Genomic DNA, 18,153 nt, shown 5'->3' with positions numbered 1-18,153 from the left:
AGCACCAAGCCGCTGCATGTAGACGCACCGCCATGGCAACAAAATAATAATAATAATTTCAAAAAGTTTTGTACATACATGAAACTACTGTATTAACATTTTGAGATTTAGCTGTTTTTAGCAGTCTTGTCAGGGAAGAATGAAAAAAGATTGGTGAAATCAAAGGAGAATTCTTTTGGCCATTATTTTAAATGTTAATGACCTTGTTATGGTCAATTGGTACATACCTCTGAATGGATGACAATCTCCACGTCTGTTTCTAAGCTGGGTCTTGATCATCTTCAGTTTGGATAATGATCACTTTTATTTTGAATGTTTTTAGATGGTTTTGTCTGTCAGAAGGGTTCCTAAGGTTATTTTCCAGATTTCATAACATTCATGTCTCATGTCTCAATTTTTGAGACTTTAATCTGCTCAGGCAGAGGGTTATGTACTAGGCATTCCTCCAACTGTTAATGCAACTGTACTTTAACACTCATCTCCTGCCTGGATGCCCCTTCCTGCTAATTGCAGATCTCTTCGAATTTGTATTTCAATTTTCTGAAGCTGCTAGTCTTTCAAGTGCAAGTAAATTCAAGCTAAGGGTTGTAAATGTATTTTCAGAAAATAATCTGTATAACCTTTTCAAGGTTTTACCTTTGAGTCTAGCTATAGCTAGTATCCATCTTACATATTGTCTAGTATGTTATACAACTTTGGACAGGCCTATGACTCAATGTAAAAAACATAGTCAACATAGATTAGTAATGTGTTTTAGTAAAGCTTGTTTTAATTGCAAAAAAGCCTTACTATGTGACCTACCTCACAAGTTAGTGGGAGTGTCAAGGTTACAGCTCAGACTACACTGACTCAAACAATCTAAGAGGAATGTGACTGGGCAAACCAGTAAATAGAACTGTACCAAAGTCAACTGAATGGACTAGTGTCAGCTACAACTACAACATGTTTTTAAGGGTGCTTTGTTTTCTAATGGTTAGCCTATAAAGGATACATACATTTTGACTGGCAGCTGCAGGTAGAGCTAGGGAGACAGTTAAAGTTTCCAGAGTACATTGCTACAACAACACTCAGGCCGGACTTGGTTTTATCATCCATCTCGTCCAGGCAAGTATAGTGCTCTTGGAACTCACAGTCCCTTGGGAAGACCGAATTGAGGAGGCCCACAAGCGAAAGAAAGACCCGAAACACCCAATGACCCTGGGTCCTTTCCTTGATGATGTGTTCAAGCTGCCCATTTATGTGGATGGTGTTTCCTTTAAAACCACTATAGTGGCTAGTTTACTCCATTATAAGAGCAACTTGTAGGGTAAAGTATCTCACGCTCTTCACCCGAAGGGCACTTCTTTCATTGAAAGGGCACGCAATTCTGCACTTCTTTGTGTTATAGTTAGGGGCACCCTTAATGGCACCTTTTTCACTTTTTATTTTTACTAGAAGGGCACCCACACAGAAGCTCATCTTACTATAACAGCAAGTCAATGGGCACTGCACTACATTAAATTGTACATTTTCTTCCACTAAATCACTGAAACACTGAAACCCAAATAACACCTGATGGCTATACCATTGGTGTGAGAGTATGGTATGTGAGCATTAAAAACATTTTAAAGTGCTTCAGATAAAAGGCCATGATGAGCAGGTTTGTATGATTGTGTGAATGAGGTGAATGTTGGGATGTGTTATAAAGCATTCTGAGTGGTCAGCAGACTATCACAATATTTTTTGTCCACTAGGCCCCCCAGACCACTCCCTGAGTCTGCCAGTGTTCATGCTGTTGTTTAATGTTCTGCTAACGTAATCATAATAGCTGTTCACTAAAACGAAAGTTTTATTGCGCTTACAGTAATGAACCTAGAACTGTGCCCCAGTTCAGAGTGCTATTTACAAAAACTTGTCCTGCATAGCCTGCAAAGGCTGGAAAGTTGCAGGTGCTATCTTCTCCCAGTATTACTCTCTCTCTCTCTCATTCATGCTCACTTATTTCCTAGTTGTCAATGTTCAGGAGGTTTAGTTTGAGTTTGAGTTGTCACCTGTCACTCACGCTTTCCAATAGCACAATGCCACACTTTCATTGTTAACAGTCTAGTCTCTGCTCTAGTCTGAGAGCTACAGATATTATGTGCACCCCACCACCTTCTTATCCCCCTCAGCCTCAGCAGGATCAACAGTCCCATCTTTTCATCATTCTCATCCAACTCAGCATCACCACCACCAGTGGACTTCATAGGGGATCTGCCTCTGTTCTGGGATGATGTCCTCATAGAGTTCAAGCACCAAAGACTTTGTCTATTGCATTGTACTTATATAATAAACATAATTTATTCTCATTCACTTGTTTCATTCACTTGCCTGATTGAATTTATGTCACTCTCGATGACACAAACTAGACCTAAGACCAGTTGATTGGGGACAGCCTGTGTACTTGGGTATAAAAGCCAGTTGTCAAAATACTGATCTTTGGGTCAGTGGTTAAGATGATGATTAGGACTAGATTAAAGGTTAGATTCAAGCAAATAGTGATTATGATTAGGGTTACGGTAAGGCTCCAGGAAATGAATGTAGGTCTATGTACATGTGAAATTTCAGCAGTGGCATTTTACTTCCATAATTCAGATGTAAATCAGCTTAATATATATATAGACATTCACTTTGGTCCACTTTGATGCAAATCTCAAATACTCAAACCACCAATGAGTTAAGATGCTTAAAACAAAGTGTAACTGCTTTTGATTCATCACTGTAAAAGCATAAATAAATAAAATGCAGCATGCTTGAATGGATTAATAGACTGACAACATATCAGCTCTGCATCTTTAAGTTGAGACAAGAGACCATCTTTTTATAGGGCATATTTTAATAACAACCATATTTTATTTGTGATCTAATGATTTACAATGATGCATCATTTCAACATCATTTATTGCACTTACCAACTTGGCCTATACATACCTCATGTAAAAGGTTTCTCAACTGACTCAGATATGTAATATGTAATGTCATTGTGAGATGTGAACTGATTAAGTCCTGCACAACTACACATTGTTACTTCTGCACTCTAATTGCTTGAGGCTGTAAATCATGGTGTTGTTGAGCTGTAAGTTGCGATAATTTGCTTTCATTGACGTATCTAGCTAGATAAACATTAATTAAGTAAATATCCTTGTTTACCAAGGCTCCTATGAATACCTGTTCTGTCCACCCAGCCTGTGAAAGCTCTGACCTGGGGATATGTGCAGTGTGGTACCGCCTTGCCCAAAGGCACCATGTCACACGGTTTGTCTGAGACTCTCTGCTTCAAGGTGCTGTGTTTGGCTGCTGTCATCACAGCTTTACCGTGATAGTTCTGTGAGACCTTTGTGTCCCAAATCCTGAGCAAATACTTGGGTTGGGAGGTACACTGGAAGCAGGATGTTGCCCCACCCTCTTACAGCTGCTTGATTGATGGTCAAGGCTAGTTAACACACACACACACACACAGAGAGAGAGAGAGAGAGAGAGAGAGAGAGAGAGAGAGAGAGAGAGAGAAGCCTCATACATCTATTTTGTTATGAGTAAAGACCAATATGTTTAACAAAAGCACAAACTATAGTCTTTTAAATAGAGGGATGAATCAGAACCTGCCAGTAAAAATTGTAATTAATGATATAGTGAGAAATGTCGAGAAGTCAATTTAAAGGTTGAAAGAGAGGTTTTAAAACTCAATCATGTTGGTGGTTATGTGTGTTATCTCATGCTAAAGAGGTTTCCATCATCATTTACATGTAATCACACACTGAAGTGTATCTTTTATGTATTTATGTATGTGAACAGTTCTCAATCAGTAGATGGATTTCAATATTGATTTAAATATCAAGTTTTTGATGTCATGCTAAAATCACATATCACTGTGGTTGGCCTGTTTGCTTTCAGACCACAAATTAACTGCATAAGACTCTGTTGTTGGTCCGCCCTAGATTTGAACATTTCAATTAATTCAAATGAAGAATGTCACCTTCTTTTATAATTACACATCAATCCAGCTCACCATGAAATAATGTGGAATTCCTCATAGATGAAGAATAAGGTTTCCAGTAATAAATGAATATTCATTTGGGTTTAAATGAAACATAACTTGAAATCAACAAAATGAATTTGAGCTCACTATGAACTTAACTTATGTATTAGAACATTATCCATGCATCTTTACACTATAATTAGTAACAAATCAGCTTTACCTATTGGAACTGATCACCAGTCAAGAATATTCCCATTAAATGACAAAATCTGTGTTTTGTTTTTTAAAATGTACGCATTGGTGGGGAAAATACTGCTCAGCCTGTTTAAAGAACACATTACAGATACATGCAACTAACTGCAAAGAACAAATATGACCGTAAAAAGTATTAGTACATTTTTGATTACCAGAAATATACGCAACAGTGGCTAAAAAACAAACCATGAACCTGGTTTCATTTCCCAAGTAAAAGTGCATCCAGCATTAAAATGAAATCTAAGTTTATAATGTGCTCAGGGAAGAAAACCCCAACTTGCTATTAAACTTGCTTCACTCTTCTCCTGTGCTTATGATTGAGCTCTTTTAAAGCACTTTAAGTTTTAATCTTTCATTTGCACTCATGCACACTCATGTCCTTTTAATGATTTTAAAGCTAATCATTATTTTATGCTATAAACTTATATTTAATGCTCTATTCTAGTCTAGTTCTATTTTCTATTTTTCTGTACTTTGTTTTTATTTAGTATTATTATTAGTGGGGGGGGGGGGGGGGTTTGATTTTAATTGTATGTTTTAATGTTTCCATGTTTTTACTATTATTGGGTTTTATTTTTATTTTTTAAATTGCATGTTTCATGTTTTTTGTTTCCAATTTTTACTTTTAAATATTTCTTTTATGTAAAGAACATTGAGATTCATCTGGGTATGAAATGCACTATATAAATAAAGCTGCCTTGCCTTGCTTATTAAAATCTAAAAACAAATATTGTAATCTACCGTATCGCCAACTATTACAGTTGCAAACTTAAGAGTAAACACACATTAAATTAAGATGATCAGGATGTCACACGACCTAGGTGACAGAAGAGTCATTCATGTATTTTAAATGTATTAAATGTTTGTTGTGGATGTTTGAATGGCTTTAAACTTAACCCTAACCCTAACCCTTAGCTTGAGAGAAAAGGTGTGGTTATGCAAAAATACAATAGCTGCACACACACACACACACACACACACACACACACACACACACACACACACACACACACACACACACACACACACACACACACACAGTGGTGCATGCAGTAAGAATCCACAAAAAAAACAGACATACTCAGCCTGCAACTATGAGCTTTTTTAATGATATCTTTGTGATTTATAATCTCATGAAGCTTAAACTAAGTACTAATACATTAGACATAAATATATGAATTATGAATGCAGATGAAGCAGACACTGATACAATTACGACTGTTAAATTATGCTCCTATAAATTAATGCGTTACTTATTCATGCATTACTTAAGTGCCATAATGCTAGTTTTGGATTTTGCGTAATCTCCTGCGTTGACGAGACTTAACACTAGAGGGAGTTGTTGCCATTTCACTGTGGCCGAGCACAGCGCACTCTGTCTTGAGACACCCACAGGCATTGATGTGTGTGTATGTGTAAGTGATGTCTGTGTTGTCTGGGCAGGAGAGCTGAATCTGGCGTTCAGATGTGGACAACTCCTGGCAGCAGGAGCAGGTGTGCTGCAAGGATCTCATTATGGTAGAGTAGCTGAGAGAAGAAAGAAAGGGGAGGAAGTGAGGCAGTGTGGTGGATACAAATAAAAATACAACTACTACTACTAACCTTAACCCATAATAATAATAATAATAATAATAATAATAATAATAATGATAATAATAATTTTCCATGACACTGATGATAAGGGGTACTCACAATGTGAAGGTACCACAGGCTCCACTACAGGATGTGACATTGATCATGTCTTTGGAGCGGCAGCCCTGGCTCTCCAGGTACACAGCAGTGGTAGACACACTGCATGAGTGATTCTTTGGAGTACCTGGGACAGAAAAGAGCAACATTTTGAGAAGAAATACTAGGAGATACTGATCTATGTACTATTTAAACAATGAAGACTATGATGTATAATTACATTTGGTTTTCTTAGGTGTAATCATTTTTTTAAAAGTTGACTTTATTACATTTTTGTTTTTATTTGGAGAGGGTGAACAAACCTGTCCCCTCCTAATTTGTAATGAAAGTGCTGCTTTGAATAATCATTTGCATGTGATATAATTTTTCCACTAAAATGTTCAGTTACCCTAACTCAATGCCAGTTAATTCAGAAAAAGAGAAATTAGTCTGAAAAATCTTACTACTGAAAAATCCAGAAAAATCCGGAATGTGGAAATAATAATGTAAGTTTCTACATCACACTTCTGGCTCCAAAGTAGTAGAAATCATTTTCATGTACTGTAAATGTCTTAAATGCAGATTTAAAGAGAGCACAGAACTGTCCATTCTGCACAGTGCAGCTCCAACATACAAATGAAAGAACAAGAAGCAAGGCATTTTTCAATGTTTTCTGAATATTTACATTTGGCTTATTGTGTCTTATATGAGCAAACAAAGGCACTTAATAAGGTTCTAATGGATGTTATAAATATGATCAAGCCACAGCAGAGTAAATAACATGCAGGTATGAAAACCTCTTGGAAGCAATACATACAGAATTTGCAGCACCCATCTGGAGCTATGGTCTCTGTTCCCTGTTGGAGAAACACATTCACATTGTACTCTGTTGGGTTATGATTTATTTTGTAGAGATTCACATTTGACAAAAGGTGGCAGTGTGGTCACAAAACTGCCACTATGTTATGGCAAGCCACATGACCATTAACATGTATCAGTGTTACAGTAAAGCCTGGTAATACTCCTTATGTAGTATCCAACAGCATCTTAAGTTGTGGTCACATGCTGGTTGTGTAAATGCATTCCCATGGTTACATAGTGGTACAGACTAAATGAATCAAAGCTAAAGTTTCTCTGTTGCTGTTGTTTGAACACAACACAGTTTGAACACAACACAAGCGCTCTCGTTTCGAATCATCTGACTTTTGTTTTTCAATGCTGTCTGGTTCAACAAATGGCACGGCTGTGGTTTAGGAGGTAGAATCCACTAATGAGAAGATGAGCAGTCCTCCTGTCCTCATGTCAAAGTGCCCTTGAGCAAGATACTAAACCCCAAATTGTCATTGTGCCAATGACTCAGAAAAAACTATACAGAGGAACACAAGTTGCTATTTAATGCAATAAACAAATATAATAGTAATGGCAAAATCTTTGTTTTATAAAAACAATTGCATGTGTGTGCATCTTACCGGTACACATTCACTGGGGTCATAGTGAGGACAAATGGTCTTCATATCAACTGTGATGAACTGTTTATCGATCTTCATACACTCATACTTCACACAGGGGTTTCCAGTGGGAGCCCAAATGGCACCAGGCTGAAGAATAAAATAAATAACAAATACAATTTTGAACATAGTCTTTTAGGCAGGGCTACATGAATTACTATCATCTCCTCAAACATATTCTATGTGAACTGGATTTGATTTGATTTTTTCCTGACTGTTGCCTTGTCTGATATGTTTTTCTATTCATGAGTATCATCAAATGAAGATGCACATCACCGCCTGGTAATTTGTGCTGAATTGCAAGTTTAACTGAAAGGAATAATGTATATCCATAGTTTTTTCTATATATCACTAATTGTTTATTGCTAATGATTTTTATAAGCAAAGTAGTTGAAACTTTTGAATTGTACATAAATGCAAACCTGTAATGTGTGTGTTGAGTTGTCTGATAGGGTGACAACACAGCTTGTTTGGACACAGTTCCCACAGCACTGGCCAGGGACAGTCTGGTACTCATAACCCTGTACAGTGACACATACAGAAAATCAGCATATAAACAAAATGTAAAACAATCCTTTCATCCATCCATTTTTCCCATAAACTGTGGACAATGGATGGCTCAATCTACTAACAGACCATTCAGATCTAGAAAAACTTACAGCATCTCTGAAAAACAACAAATCCTGGGGGGGACGGGGGACGGGGACGGGGGGCTAGACTTACCAGAGGACAGTGTTTGTCACATGGTGTGGTTTGGCATTCCATTATGTGAAAACTGGTGCTGGCATCTCTGTTCTCTGTACAAATGCATTTCTCACATGGCTTTATGAGCACCACGTCTCCAACCTAAATGGACAGGGTGAGAAGGTCAGCACAGATTATTACAAAATTACATAAAGTCTCAGTTTGAGTGAAACCATATTTGCCAATGTCAAAAATACTGCCCAGCTAATACACAAAATGTGACTCAGTTGTTTGTGTCTTTGATCTCAATGTACCAAGTGCAGTGAAGCCACAGTGTTTATAAAGCACTTTATGTTAATCTGACATCTTAAACCAATCTTAAATCATAAGGCAATACTCATCAATCATAAGCAATAACTCAGAACATGTATTAATTATTGCTTTATACAGACTTTGGAAGATAAGCCATTGAAGGATCTCTGTATTTGTTTTCTGTAATCTAATCACTTCATATCAGTTTGTCATGGTGTTGGTAGATGTGAGAGCTCACCTGATACTTATGGTTGTTGAAAACACACACATCGTCAATCACTGTGGAACCAGACAAGTCAATTAAACAAATTGTAAATGCAACATTCACAGAGGCAAAAATGAAACTTGGCTTCATAGTTACAGTTAAATACACAGACTTGAGCACACTTACCACAGGAGTATTTGTGACAGCAGACTCCCACAGTGATGTTTCGAGTGTAACCAGTAGGACAGGGCAGCACAGCAGGGCAGTGCTTCACATCACACTCTGTGTTCAAAGACACACATGGATAAGGGAGGTTCACACCAGTAAATAACTAACAACTAAGGAGATATTTCACTGAGAAACAAGACTTTTTGGAATACTAACTAAAGGTCATGATTTCCACAGCAGACAACAAATGAACATATTCTGGTTGGTTGCCTCTGTGTTGTCCATTGCAATCATGGTACGTACAATGTCCCAGGGTTATCCCTCTTACTAACTGTGAACAGCCTGACATATGTTATCGGTTTACAAAAATATATTGTCGTCATACCATTATTGACAGTTTTTGATTTATGGTTATCACTGCTTCTAAATACTTGCAGATATAGATACTGTACATCCAAATTCTGTCTGCTTGGATCAATTGTATGTTCACACACAGTGAGTCACTACACAAGAATGGACTTATTTTCTGCTCTTAACATTAACCCTACAGGAATAGAAAATAGTGATGCAACCTAGATGGTTAATGGACTCCTGCAATCCAATCAGAATCTACAATTCTCAGTGGCTATGATATAACATACTGCTCAGGATGTTTCACTCAAGGCATGCTGGGATAGACTCAGTTTCAACCACAAAACTGGTTTGATTACACATTGTATCAAATATTTAAATATGGTATATATTTAGAAATACAGAATGCATAGAGGGGTAAAACTGTGACTTCACTATTAGAAGCTGTAAACTTATTGGCGCTCACTTACCACATTTCTCCTTTGGACAGCAGTCATTAATGTCAGTGACTATGACCTGACCTTCTTGGTCACAGCTGAGTGGTGGCTGTGATGGACAGGACACACTATGACAGGTGACCTGCAGAGTGTCCTCCTCACATGTACACTGGTCACAGCCTTCTATCCATGTTGTATTGGCCTGAGGACACAACATTTAACGTGGAATTATGGCAGGAGGAGAGACATTATCAGGTATTACTGTCCTGTCTACAGTTTTGATAAGTAAAAAGGGACAGATAGTTTACCGTTGTCCATTTTCCATTTCTAAGTCGACACATTTCTATTCAGAGAAAAATATGAAGTCACACGTCAACATAAACTCATTAACCACAATTAATGATTGGTTTAAGACAAGATGCAAACATTGGCATAAGCAGTTGTATGCATTACAAACCCATTCCTTACCCTGACCCTACTCTCACTTACCTGTTTGCTACAAGACACTACTGTCCCCATAAACTTGTGAATTTGACAACAGAATAACAAATGCATTTTTCATGTTCATGAACACAAAAGATAATCAAAAAGTGCAGGAGTGTAAATTGCAACTTAAGTAGCAAATGCTACACAGTAATTCTATCTGCTCTTACCACAGTTGGGCACACATTCATTTGAGTTGGAAGAGAGGAGGGTGGTGCCTTCTGGGCAGTAGCAACCCTCCAGCCTTATATCTGTCATTCTACTGAATTCGTTGATGTCAATGATGAACTTCTGGTTGTACCTGCAGAAATAACAGTATGCCGTATGAAAGTCGCCCTTTGATATTTTATGTGAGCCAAAGCAATGGATGATAATTGATTGACTGTGATGAGCAACCACAATGTATTGGTGAATTACTGTACCAAGAATCACAGGTAGGCTCCACTAGAGGGCCACAGGCCTTGTACACTTTGGGACTTTGACATCTATATTCTATTCAATGAAGAAGAGAGAAAAAAAATGTTTTTAGTTGAGATTAGTTGAGGAGTTGATGTTGTTATTGAATTACAGTGTGCTTGACATTAACATTACATAGTTTAGTTTCATACCACAGACTCCTTTGGTGGCATTCCTCCAATCGATACACACTCCAGACTCAGCACAGGCGTCAGCATAGGTTTGCAAGCTGATGCAGCCAATGTGATTAATGTGCATGTGGCACACATCAAACTCGCAGGCCACAATAAATGGAGTGTAGTCAACGACCTTGTGGCACTTTTCAAACACACTGGAGAAGATGGTGTTCATAGTCAGTGTGGACATTGGACACAAACTGAAAGCATACTGGCACATTTTTGAGCTGAGATAAGGGAATAACTGGAATAAAAAAATGTGTTCCTTTTCAGCCCCACTTCTCTCAAGTGAATCCTCTAATAAATGTACTCATCAGTTTAATTTTTCGTAGATAATTCAGGATGTGAAATTACAACTCACAATGAATTTTTACTTGCTCACATGCTATGTGTAAAGATTTAAGCTGAGAGAGAGAGATGATAATAAGTGAGAGTATTACAGTGATCTTAAACATATTCAGCAAAACAAATATTTAATCTCAGCATCATGTGGTGCTGTCACCTCTACAGACAGCATTTCATTCAGACTTAAGAAGAGTTATGAGAAGCATATCTAAGAGGGCCTTCAGTGAATAATGAGTAAACAGAGAATCTTTTTAAGTAGAACATAATATTCTATATTCTATATAATATTCTTGAAAAGTAGTCAAGCTAATGTTTTACCTGCTCTTGATGATCTCACAGATAGTTGAATCGCAGGGATTAGGTGTAGGGACTGGTGTGGGGTGGAAGGGAGGTTCACAGTTGCTGTTGTTAGCATGCCATTCATGTGCCATATGAGGGCATGAAGGATCAACTCTGCCACTGGGCAACATACAGTCATCTGTCCGGTTGTTGTCACATGTACCTAGAGAAACCCTCATTATTAGTAAAACAATTACAGCACTCAGCTATTTTCCTACTGAATCTCTAGAACTTTGCAGAAGTCATTTTCCATTCAAAATACTGAATTCAGAATGTGTTAGATAGATAGATTATGAGTATTCTTATTATAATTCTACACAAAATATTCAGGAATTGTAAATTGGTATGATAATATATTATTATGTCATTAAGCAACTGACGTCCACACGTTGAATTCAGTTATGTTATTTATAACTAGATAATAATTAGATCTTATTAATTTCTACTGTGGGACTTACCACACTGCCCTTGGGTGTTGCCGCCAAATTCACTGTAGGGCAGGTAGATACTGAACATAAGCCCTGAGAAGGTAATCTTGGCATTGATTTTTGGGATGATGACCACTGTATTAATACCAGTGGTGGTGACACGGAAGTCACGAAGATGATTCTGGTATGCAGGGCTTACAGGCCTGTCATTCACCAAAACCTAAAGCAAAAAGCATCACAATATAAATGTCAAAAGTAAGCCTTTACAGACTTCTTTGCATGGTTAAACACATGCAGTGGTGGCTGCATTTGCACAGATAAAAATGGGAGATGCTGACAAGATATTGACTAGAGTTTGAATCTAAAAAGGATAAATTTAACTGTGCCATTTATTTACCTGATTTGTGAAATTGCCATTGATATCCTTCTGTGTAATAAATATCTTGTAGTTCTGGTAGAAGATAGTGATGGACTGAGGACAGGATAAGCCATCAAGTGCACCACAGTAGTAGTTATCTATCATAACACTGAAGTTGTATTTGGGCAAGATCTCTTTCACCAGCCAGTAGGAACAGTTGCCTTGAAAATTATAGTAGGTTCCATCGAAGGTAACATAATGTGGGTCGCCCCAACCATAGCAGGTACCTTGAGACAATACAGATATGTGTTTTTTAAAATGACAGTTTATGATACACAACATTCAGTCACAGTTTACTTTATGGTACACTACTAAGAAATAATAAGCCATATTTTTTGGGTCAAATAACATTAACCGTAAACAAACACACTTATACCCAAATTAGACTCCATACACATAAATTATGTTGTATTAGAAAACCATAAACAATGCAATATTCAAAATATGCTACACTTAGATCATACCACATTATACTCTAATTAGAAAGCAAATATTAATAATTGTATGTATAGTTCAGCAATGATGTGAGGTTTATCTGGGTTAATAAAACTTATAAAGAGATATTATTGTGACAAATTACTTCATTAGGGATGTTTTATTTTCATACTTCTGATATAATTCATGTTTGATGAAGTGAACACACACCGTCTTGCAAAAAATACACAGTTAGTTTGAGAGTTGAAAGCTGAGGATGTACGTTCTGCTCACACAGGACCAACAGGACAGAAATGGAGCAGAAAAATTGGGATGCTCTACATCAGTTGGTCTGATGTAGAGCATGGACAAAGCATAAAATTATTGAGCTATGTTTTACCAGAGACTCCACAGGACTCTGGAGAACATTCAGGCTATGAGGGATGTATGAAGTGGATGGGACCTGATGTAATTTGACTTTAGTTTATGGGCTTGGGGCATTTTTTTAGGGATGTTAGTTTTTTAGTAGTTTTGGGCGGCTGTGGCTCCAAAGGTAGAGCTGACGTCTACCAATTGGAAGATTGCCAGTTCGATTCCCGGCTCCTCCGGTCCACATGTCAATGTGTCCTTAGGCACTTAACCCTAAATTGCTTCCGTTGCTGCACTAACAGTGTATGAATGTATATGAATAGAAAGTTTCTTCCTGATGAGCAGATTGGCATGGTGCGTGATAGCCCCTGTCATCAGTGTATGAATGTGTGTGAATGGGTGAATGAGACATGTAATGTAAAAGTGCTTTGAGTGGTCAGAATGACTAGAAAAGTGCTATGTAAGTACAGCTCTTGTACCATTTATGGTACAGTTTTTCCAATGAGTAACAAATGACGCTATAAGAACATGTTAAAGGCCAAATACACATATTGTCCTCTGAGTTCTCGGTCTTTTGTCTGACTATTATAAAGGTTATGCCCAATAAAATATGGCATGAGATTTGTCGAAGTCCAGCCTGTGATGTATAAATGGCCCATGTGTTGCTCATAGCTCCATGTTAGTACCATTAAATAGGGGGTCTAATTTCAATATCATTTGGTAGTAAAGTTAGAATAGTGTCTAACTGTAGCATATTTTGGATCTGATATGGTATTGTATTTCTAATTAGACTATGAACTTGTCCAATGGTGTGTAAGGTGGAGGATCTCCTATTTGGTTTCTAATTGGAGTATTTTCAGCCTAATACTGCATGATATGTACTTTCTAATTACAGCATAATTTAGGTGTATGGTGTCTAATTATGGTGTAACTGTGTTTAATTATTGTCTACGAAAGAGCATATTATTTCTAGTTTCTGTCTAATTGGTTATGTCTTGTGTAGTGTAGTGTGACCAACAACATCCATTGTTGGCTCGCATAATTTAAGTTAATTTACAAAACAATGTTACAATTAAAATCATTTTGCATATTTTCGTGAGATTTTGCAACCTAGAGACATTTGAGTAGGCCATACTTACACTGGCATTCATAGTGAGTGCAGCATTCATCACCATCATCCTGCACTTCAATAGCAGGGAAGTTGTTTGTGCACACTAAAGGCTTCTGAGTTGGACAGAGTGCCTTGGTATAGGTCACCTTGCCATTCTCACATTTTCCTGTGCGACACTTGCCTTCTTTCCAAATTTCACCATCCTATAAGAGGGAATAATAGTATTGAATTAAAGAAAAGAGAAAATTAGACCATTGTACAGTTAGAGCAGTGTTACTTCACAGTAGGTTCATGAGGGAAATGTAATATGTACACAATGGAATTAAAGAAATACCTTTCTTGGAGGAATTACATCAGTACAATACATGATATTACAGTGGTGGTCTTTAAGCACTACATGACAGCTGTCATTGCAGTATCCTATGTAACAATAGCCATCACCGTCTGTCATATTGTAGACTATGGAGCCTGGAAATGAGACACAAGAGGACTGATGAAAAATGTGTCTGTTACATATCATATACAGGGTATTGTGGCCTAACATGCGAGAAGACTGGGACTTTGCTCTCCTGTTTGAAGAACTAACAAAAAATTTACTGTAAAATGCTAGATATTCAGGACAACTACAAAAAACAGCTGAGCTGTATGAAGAATGCATTGGGAAGTGTTGCTTGTTTTTTAGAGAACCACATGAAGAGCAAGATGATTAAAAATGTATCATTGCAAAATCATGTAATTTTATCTAGATTGACAGTGTTTAAGCAAGCAGTGAGAAAACCATGATGGGAAAGTCTGCAGCTTTTCAATTATTATGCACACAAAGAGGAAGGGAAATGTTAAAGTGATTCCAAAATGTTGAATAATACTGTATATGGACAATTACAACGACATCACTCAACTGCAAGGTAAACATTAGTAAATGTGTGTCTTTATTAATGGGGACTTACCAGGGATGAACGCTGTACCATTGTGATAGCAATAGCATGGAACTTTAGTAGAGTGCTGTGATGTGGAATGCGTTCCTGTTGTTTCTTCATGAGAGGTAGTCATTGTTGTTTCAGATGTGGTAGAAGTTGAAAAGTTTGTAGTTGGAATTGCAGTAGAAGGAGTTAGAGGTGTTGTAGTGGTAGTTGCAGTAGAAGGAGTTGGAGGTGTTGGACAGCTGCAGCATTTAAATTTAATCTCGTAGTCGAAACACTGCTGCTGAAGCCCTTGTTGTTTGTTGTTGCATATGAGACCTACATGTTTATTGCATGTCACAACTTGTCCCACCTGTGACAAGGGAACACCTGGGTAAGCAACAGCTCTACACTGGACCTCTTCTGGTTTTGAACAAACATGATAACCAGCGTTGATGATATTCTGGATGGATTCATCTTCTCCACCGTTAGGGCCTGGTGTGGGTTTGCCCAGATTGATCCAGTCGGACCAGCTACACATCGTATGTCCCCCAGGACACGTTGGAGTTGGCTCAGTGGTGGAATACGGTGCAGTGGTCGGAGTAGTTGTTGCAGGTGTTTGAGTTGTAGTTGTTTTTTTAGTTGTGGTAGAGGCTGGAATGGTTTGAGTAGATGCAGGTGTCTGAGTTTGAGTTGTTGTTGTTTCAGTTGTGGTAGAAGGTGTTGTGGATATAGCAGTTGAATGTGTTGTAGTTGGAATTGCAGTAGAAGGAGTTGGAGGTGTTGGACAGCTGCAGCATTTAAATTTAATCTCGTAGTCGAAACACTGCTGCTGAAGCCCTTGTTGTTTGTTGTTGCATATGAGACCTACATGTTTATTGCATGTCACAACTTGTCCCACCTGTGACAAGGGAACACCTGGGTAAGCAACAGCTCTACACTGGACCTCTTCTGGTTTTGAACAAACATGATAACCAGCGTTGATGATATTCTGGATGGATTCATCTTCTCCACCGTTAGGGCCTGGTGTGGGTTTGCCCAGATTGATCCAGTCGGACCAGCTACACATCGTATGTCCCCCAGGACACGTTGGAGTTGGCTCAGTGGTGGAAGACGGTGCAGTGGTCGGAGTAGTTGTTGCAGGTGTTTGAGTTGTAGTTGTTTTTTTAGTTGTGGTAGAGGGTAGAATGGTTTGAGTAGATGCAGGTGTCTGAGTTTGAGTTGTTGTTGTTTCAGTTGTGGTAGAAGGTGTTGTGGATATAGCAGTTGAATGTGTTGTAGTTGGAATTGCAGTAGAAGGAGTTGGAGGTGTTGGACAGCTGCAGCATTTAAATTTAATCTCGTAGTCGAAACACTGCTGCTGAAGCCCTTGTTGTTTGTTGTTGCATATGAGACCTACATGTTTATTGCATGTCACAACTTGTCCCACCTGTGACAAGGGAACACCTGGGTAAGCAACAGCTCTACACTGGACCTCTTCTGGTTTTGAACAAACATGATAACCAGCGTTGATGATATTCTGGATGGATTCATCTTCTCCACCGTTAGGGCCTGGTGTGGGTTTGCCCAGATTGATCCAGTCTGACCAGCTACACATCGTATGTCCCCCAGGACACGTTGGAGTTGGCTCAGTGGTGGAATACGGTGCAGTGGTCGGAGTAGTTGTTGCAGGTGTTTGAGTTGTAGTTGTTTTTTTAGTTGTGGTAGAGGGTAGAATGGTTTGAGTAGATGCAGGTGTCTGAGTTTGAGTTGTTGTTGTTTCAGTTGTGGTAGAAGGTGTTGTGGATATAGCAGTTGAATGTGTTGTAGTTGGAATTGCAGTAGAAGGAGTTGGAGGTGTTGGACAGCTGCAGCATTTAAATTTAATCTCGTAGTCGAAACACTGCTGCTGAAGCCCTTGTTGTTTGTTGTTGCATATGAGACCTACATGTTTATTGCATGTCACAACTTGTCCCACCTGTGACAAGGGAACACCTGGGTAAGCAACAGCTCTACACTGGACCTCTTCTGGTTTTGAACAAACATGATAACCAGCGTTGATGATATTCTGGATGGATTCATCTTCTCCACCGTTAGGGCCTGGTGTGGGTTTGCCCAGATTGATCCAGTCTGACCAGCTACACATCGTATGTCCCCCAGGACACGTTGGAGTTGGCTCAGTGGTGGAAGACGGTGCAGTGGTCGGAGTAGTTGTTGCAGATGTTTGAGTTGTAGTTGTTTTTTTAGTTGTGGTAGAGGGTAGAATGGTTTGAGTAGATGCAGGTGTCTGAGTTTGAGTTGTTGTTGTTTCAGTTGTGGTAGAAGGTGTTGTGGATATAGCAGTTGAATGTGTTGTAGTTGGAATTGCAGTAGAAGGAGTTGGAGGTGTTGGACAGCTGCAGCATTTAAATTTAATCTCGTAGTCGAAACACTGCTGCTGAAGCCCTTGTTGTTTGTTGTTGCATATGAGACCTACATGTTTATTGCATGTCACAACTTGTCCCACCTGTGACAAGGGAACACCTGGGTAAGCAACAGCTCTACACTGGACCTCTTCTGGTTTTGAACAAACATGATAACCAGCGTTGATGATATTCTGGATGGATTCATCTTCTCCACCGTTAGGGCCTGGTGTGGGTTTGCCCAGATTGATCCAGTCTGACCAGCTACACATCGTATGTCCCCCAGGACACGTTGGAGTTGGCTCAGTGGTGGAAGACGGTGTAGTGGTCGGAGTAGTTGTTGCAGGTGTTTGAGTTGTAGTTGTTTTTTTAGTTGTGGTAGAGGCTGGAATGGTTTGAGTAGATGCAGGTGTCTGAGTTTGAGTTGTTGTTGTTTCAGTTGTGGTAGAAGGTGTTGTGGATATAGCAGTTGAATGTGTTGTAGTTGGAATTGCAGTAGAAGGAGTTGGAGGTGTTGGACAGCTGCAGCATTTAAATTTAATCTCGTAGTCGAAACACTGCTGCTGAAGCCCTTGTTGTTTGTTGTTGCATATGAGACCTACATGTTTATTGCATGTCACAACTTGTCCCACCTGTGACAAGGGAACACCTGGGTAAGCAACAGCTCTACACTGGACCTCTTCTGGTTTTGAACAAACATGATAACCAGCGTTGATGATATTCTGGATGGATTCATCTTCTCCACCGTTAGG

The 18,153-nt window shown here is 38.7% G+C and overlaps 1 protein-coding gene and 1 long non-coding RNA gene across 2 annotated transcripts in view; both read right to left on the bottom strand.

Annotated features, from left to right (window-relative positions):
* Positions 1-8,868: 8,868 nt before the first annotated feature.
* On the bottom strand, positions 8,869-9,905 carry LOC128362987 (uncharacterized). Its single transcript, XR_008321646.1, has 3 exons — positions 9,891-9,905; positions 9,616-9,784; positions 8,869-8,908 (listed from the first exon to the last, which is right to left on the bottom strand). It is a non-coding gene; the product is annotated as an uncharacterized LOC128362987 (long non-coding RNA).
* A 316-nt stretch (positions 9,906-10,221) lies between these two features.
* LOC128360953 (mucin-5AC-like) overlaps positions 10,222-18,153 on the bottom strand; it is a 44,597-nt gene continuing 36,665 nt past the window's right edge. Inside the window, exons 34-41 of the mRNA XM_053321516.1 lie at positions 15,394-15,553; positions 14,150-14,324; positions 12,207-12,454; positions 11,840-12,029; positions 11,361-11,544; positions 10,674-10,852; positions 10,488-10,557; positions 10,222-10,366 (exon numbers count right to left, since the gene is read on the bottom strand). Of these exons, the coding sequence (XP_053177491.1) occupies positions 10,222-10,366; positions 10,488-10,557; positions 10,674-10,852; positions 11,361-11,544; positions 11,840-12,029; positions 12,207-12,454; positions 14,150-14,324; positions 15,394-15,553 (1,351 nt within the window). The remainder of the gene's footprint in view (positions 10,367-10,487; positions 10,558-10,673; positions 10,853-11,360; positions 11,545-11,839; positions 12,030-12,206; positions 12,455-14,149; positions 14,325-15,393; positions 15,554-18,153) is intronic.

Source organism: Scomber japonicus, chromosome 1 (genome assembly GCF_027409825.1).
Source record: "Scomber japonicus isolate fScoJap1 chromosome 1, fScoJap1.pri, whole genome shotgun sequence".
NCBI classification, from domain to species: Eukaryota; Metazoa; Chordata; class Actinopteri; order Scombriformes; family Scombridae; genus Scomber; species Scomber japonicus.
This window is presented reverse-complemented; position numbering and strand designations above follow the sequence as displayed.